Source organism: Bison bison, unplaced genomic scaffold (assembly GCF_000754665.1).
Source record: "Bison bison bison isolate TAMUID 2011002044 unplaced genomic scaffold, Bison_UMD1.0 scf7180017864193, whole genome shotgun sequence".
NCBI lineage: Eukaryota > Metazoa > Chordata > Mammalia > Artiodactyla > Bovidae > Bison > Bison bison.
The window spans coordinates 751,921-754,081 of record NW_011494765.1 but is presented as its reverse complement, the minus strand read 5'-3'; the positions used below and the strand labels follow the sequence as shown (position 1 = coordinate 754,081).

Genomic DNA, 2,161 nt, shown 5'->3' with positions numbered 1-2,161 from the left:
TGGAACCCATGTCCCCCGCACTGGCAGGCAGATTTCTTATTCACTGTGCCATCAGAGAAGTCCTCATCTCCAAATTAAGTGAACTCAGAGTAGCCTCAGGTTTGCATTTCTGTTATCTGTTATTTAAACCTAGTTACTCTGAGGAGGTTTCCTCCATTTTTTTGTGGTGATACCCTGGTAGGTAAAGCTTGTTTAACCAAGGATTTGTAGATGAGCAACATCTTGCTTTTCCCTGCAACGCGTTTCATGGATTCAAATGCTTTGGGTTTGAAACTGGTGTTCTCAGTATTTCGTCTATTCTCTGAGGTGTCTGGTATTTGAATAAAACTGAATCTTAATGTAATTTTTACAGGTACTGCAGGCAATGGGATACCCAACGGGCTTTGATGCAGATATTGAATGTATGAGTTCCGATGAAAAGTCAGATAACGAAGGCAAAAATGAAACAGTGTCTTCAAACTCAAGCAATAATACTGGAAATGCTACAACTGAAACCTCCAGTACCTTAGAGGTATACTTATATATTTTTTTCTTAGGAAAAAAGTAATGTATGTTTAATGTCAAAAATTTGAGAGTTCCGGAGAAGTACCAATGAGATAATCAAAAGCATATACAGGTGTATGTATTTAAGAGGCAGCCATTATTAATATTTTTGTTTATTTCTATCCAGCCTTTTTTCTTTGGTTATTTTTTTTTATAGAAGGTAATGATACTTTCATACAGTTTTACATCTCGTTTTTTTCACTTAACTCTAAAAATATTTGTAAGCATAACTGTGTACTGTATGGATGTATCCTAATTTAACTAGCGTTTCTCTTTTGCTGGCCATGGGAGTCATGTCCAGCATCTCACAATTACAGTATATCAAGAATGTCAACAATAACTGAAGCATGAAAAGCAAAAAGATCTAGGGAATTCCCTGGTCCAGTGGATAGTACCCCATGCTTCTACTGCAGGGACCTAGGTTCAGTTTCTCGTCCCTGGGTTTGGTCTCAGGTAGGGGAAATAAGATCCTGCAGGCTGCTGGGCTATCAATGAATGAATGTATTTATGTATGTTTGTAAACTTAAAAAAAAGCTAATGAGGGAAATTTAAGATTATTTGAAATTTGTTCTAAGCTGTGGGGGTCAGGTCATCATTGAGTTGGTCCAGCCCTAAAGAGGGCATAGCCTGTTCCTCAGACTCTTGAGTAGTCCTGACCTATGACACATTGTCACAGATAATAGAATTTTACAAAAATCCAAGTAGAAATGATACATGGCTTAATTGGAAATTCAAGGGGCCCTTGCTTGTGGCATTTTACATAAGGAAAATTAACTTAGTAAGAGCTTATATGACATTTTTTTAAAATTTGTCTTTTGTAAGAATGATATTTATCAAGGACTTAGTACTAAACTCCTTTTGGTGGTGGTTTAGTCACTAAGTCGTGTCCAACTCTTGGGACCCCATGGACTGTAGCCTGTCAGACTTCTCTATTCATGGAATTCTCAGGCAAGAATACTGGAGTGGGTTGCCATTTCCTTCTCCAGAGGGTTGTCCCGACCTAGGAATCAAACCCAGGTCTCCTACCTGCCTTTCAGGCAGATTCTTAACCCACTGAGCTATGAGGGAGGATACTAAACTCCTCTTAGTGTCTGCATATTACTAGATGCTACAAAAATTGTGTCCAGAGCCTTAAAGATTATGATATAATGTGATAAGCACCATGATTGCAAAATGAAACATACACACATGTAAAATCAGAGTAATATATGAGCTTGATTTGAGATAATGAAGAGGAATTTGCTCTGTGGGGAAGAGATAGAAAGAAGACATTCTTGGACAAGGAAAGTGAAAATGTTAGTCACTCAGTGATGTCCGACTCTTTGTGACCCCCATGGACTGTAGCCTGCCAGGCTCCTCTGTCCATGGAATTCTCTAGGTAAGAATACTAGAGTGGGTAGCCATTCCCTTCTACAGGGGATCTTCCCGACCCAGGGATCGAACCCAGGTCTCCCGATCTCCTGCACAGCATGCAGATTCTTTAGCATTTGGGCCACCAGAGATCTGGAATTGTGAAAGTAGATGTCTGAGAAGTACCACGTAGGCCTGTATGGAGGGAACTGATTAGGGCTGAGGTCTGTGAAAGCCATTCCTGATCCCTCTTGTGATGTGGTGGATT

At 39.8% G+C, this 2,161-nt stretch overlaps 1 protein-coding gene across 6 annotated transcripts in view; it reads left to right on the top strand.

The window, feature by feature from the left end:
* Positions 1–2,161, top strand: part of STRBP (spermatid perinuclear RNA binding protein) — a 150,764-nt gene that overhangs the window by 119,954 nt on the left and 28,649 nt on the right. For all 6 annotated transcript variants that reach the window (XR_825616.1, XM_010844028.1, XM_010844025.1 and 3 more), the window contains exon 13: positions 353–511. Coding sequence is in view for 5 of the 6 variants with exons in the window: in XM_010844028.1 (XP_010842330.1) it covers positions 353–511 (159 nt within the window). In the remaining variant the exon portion in view is untranslated. The remainder of the gene's footprint in view (positions 1–352; positions 512–2,161) is intronic.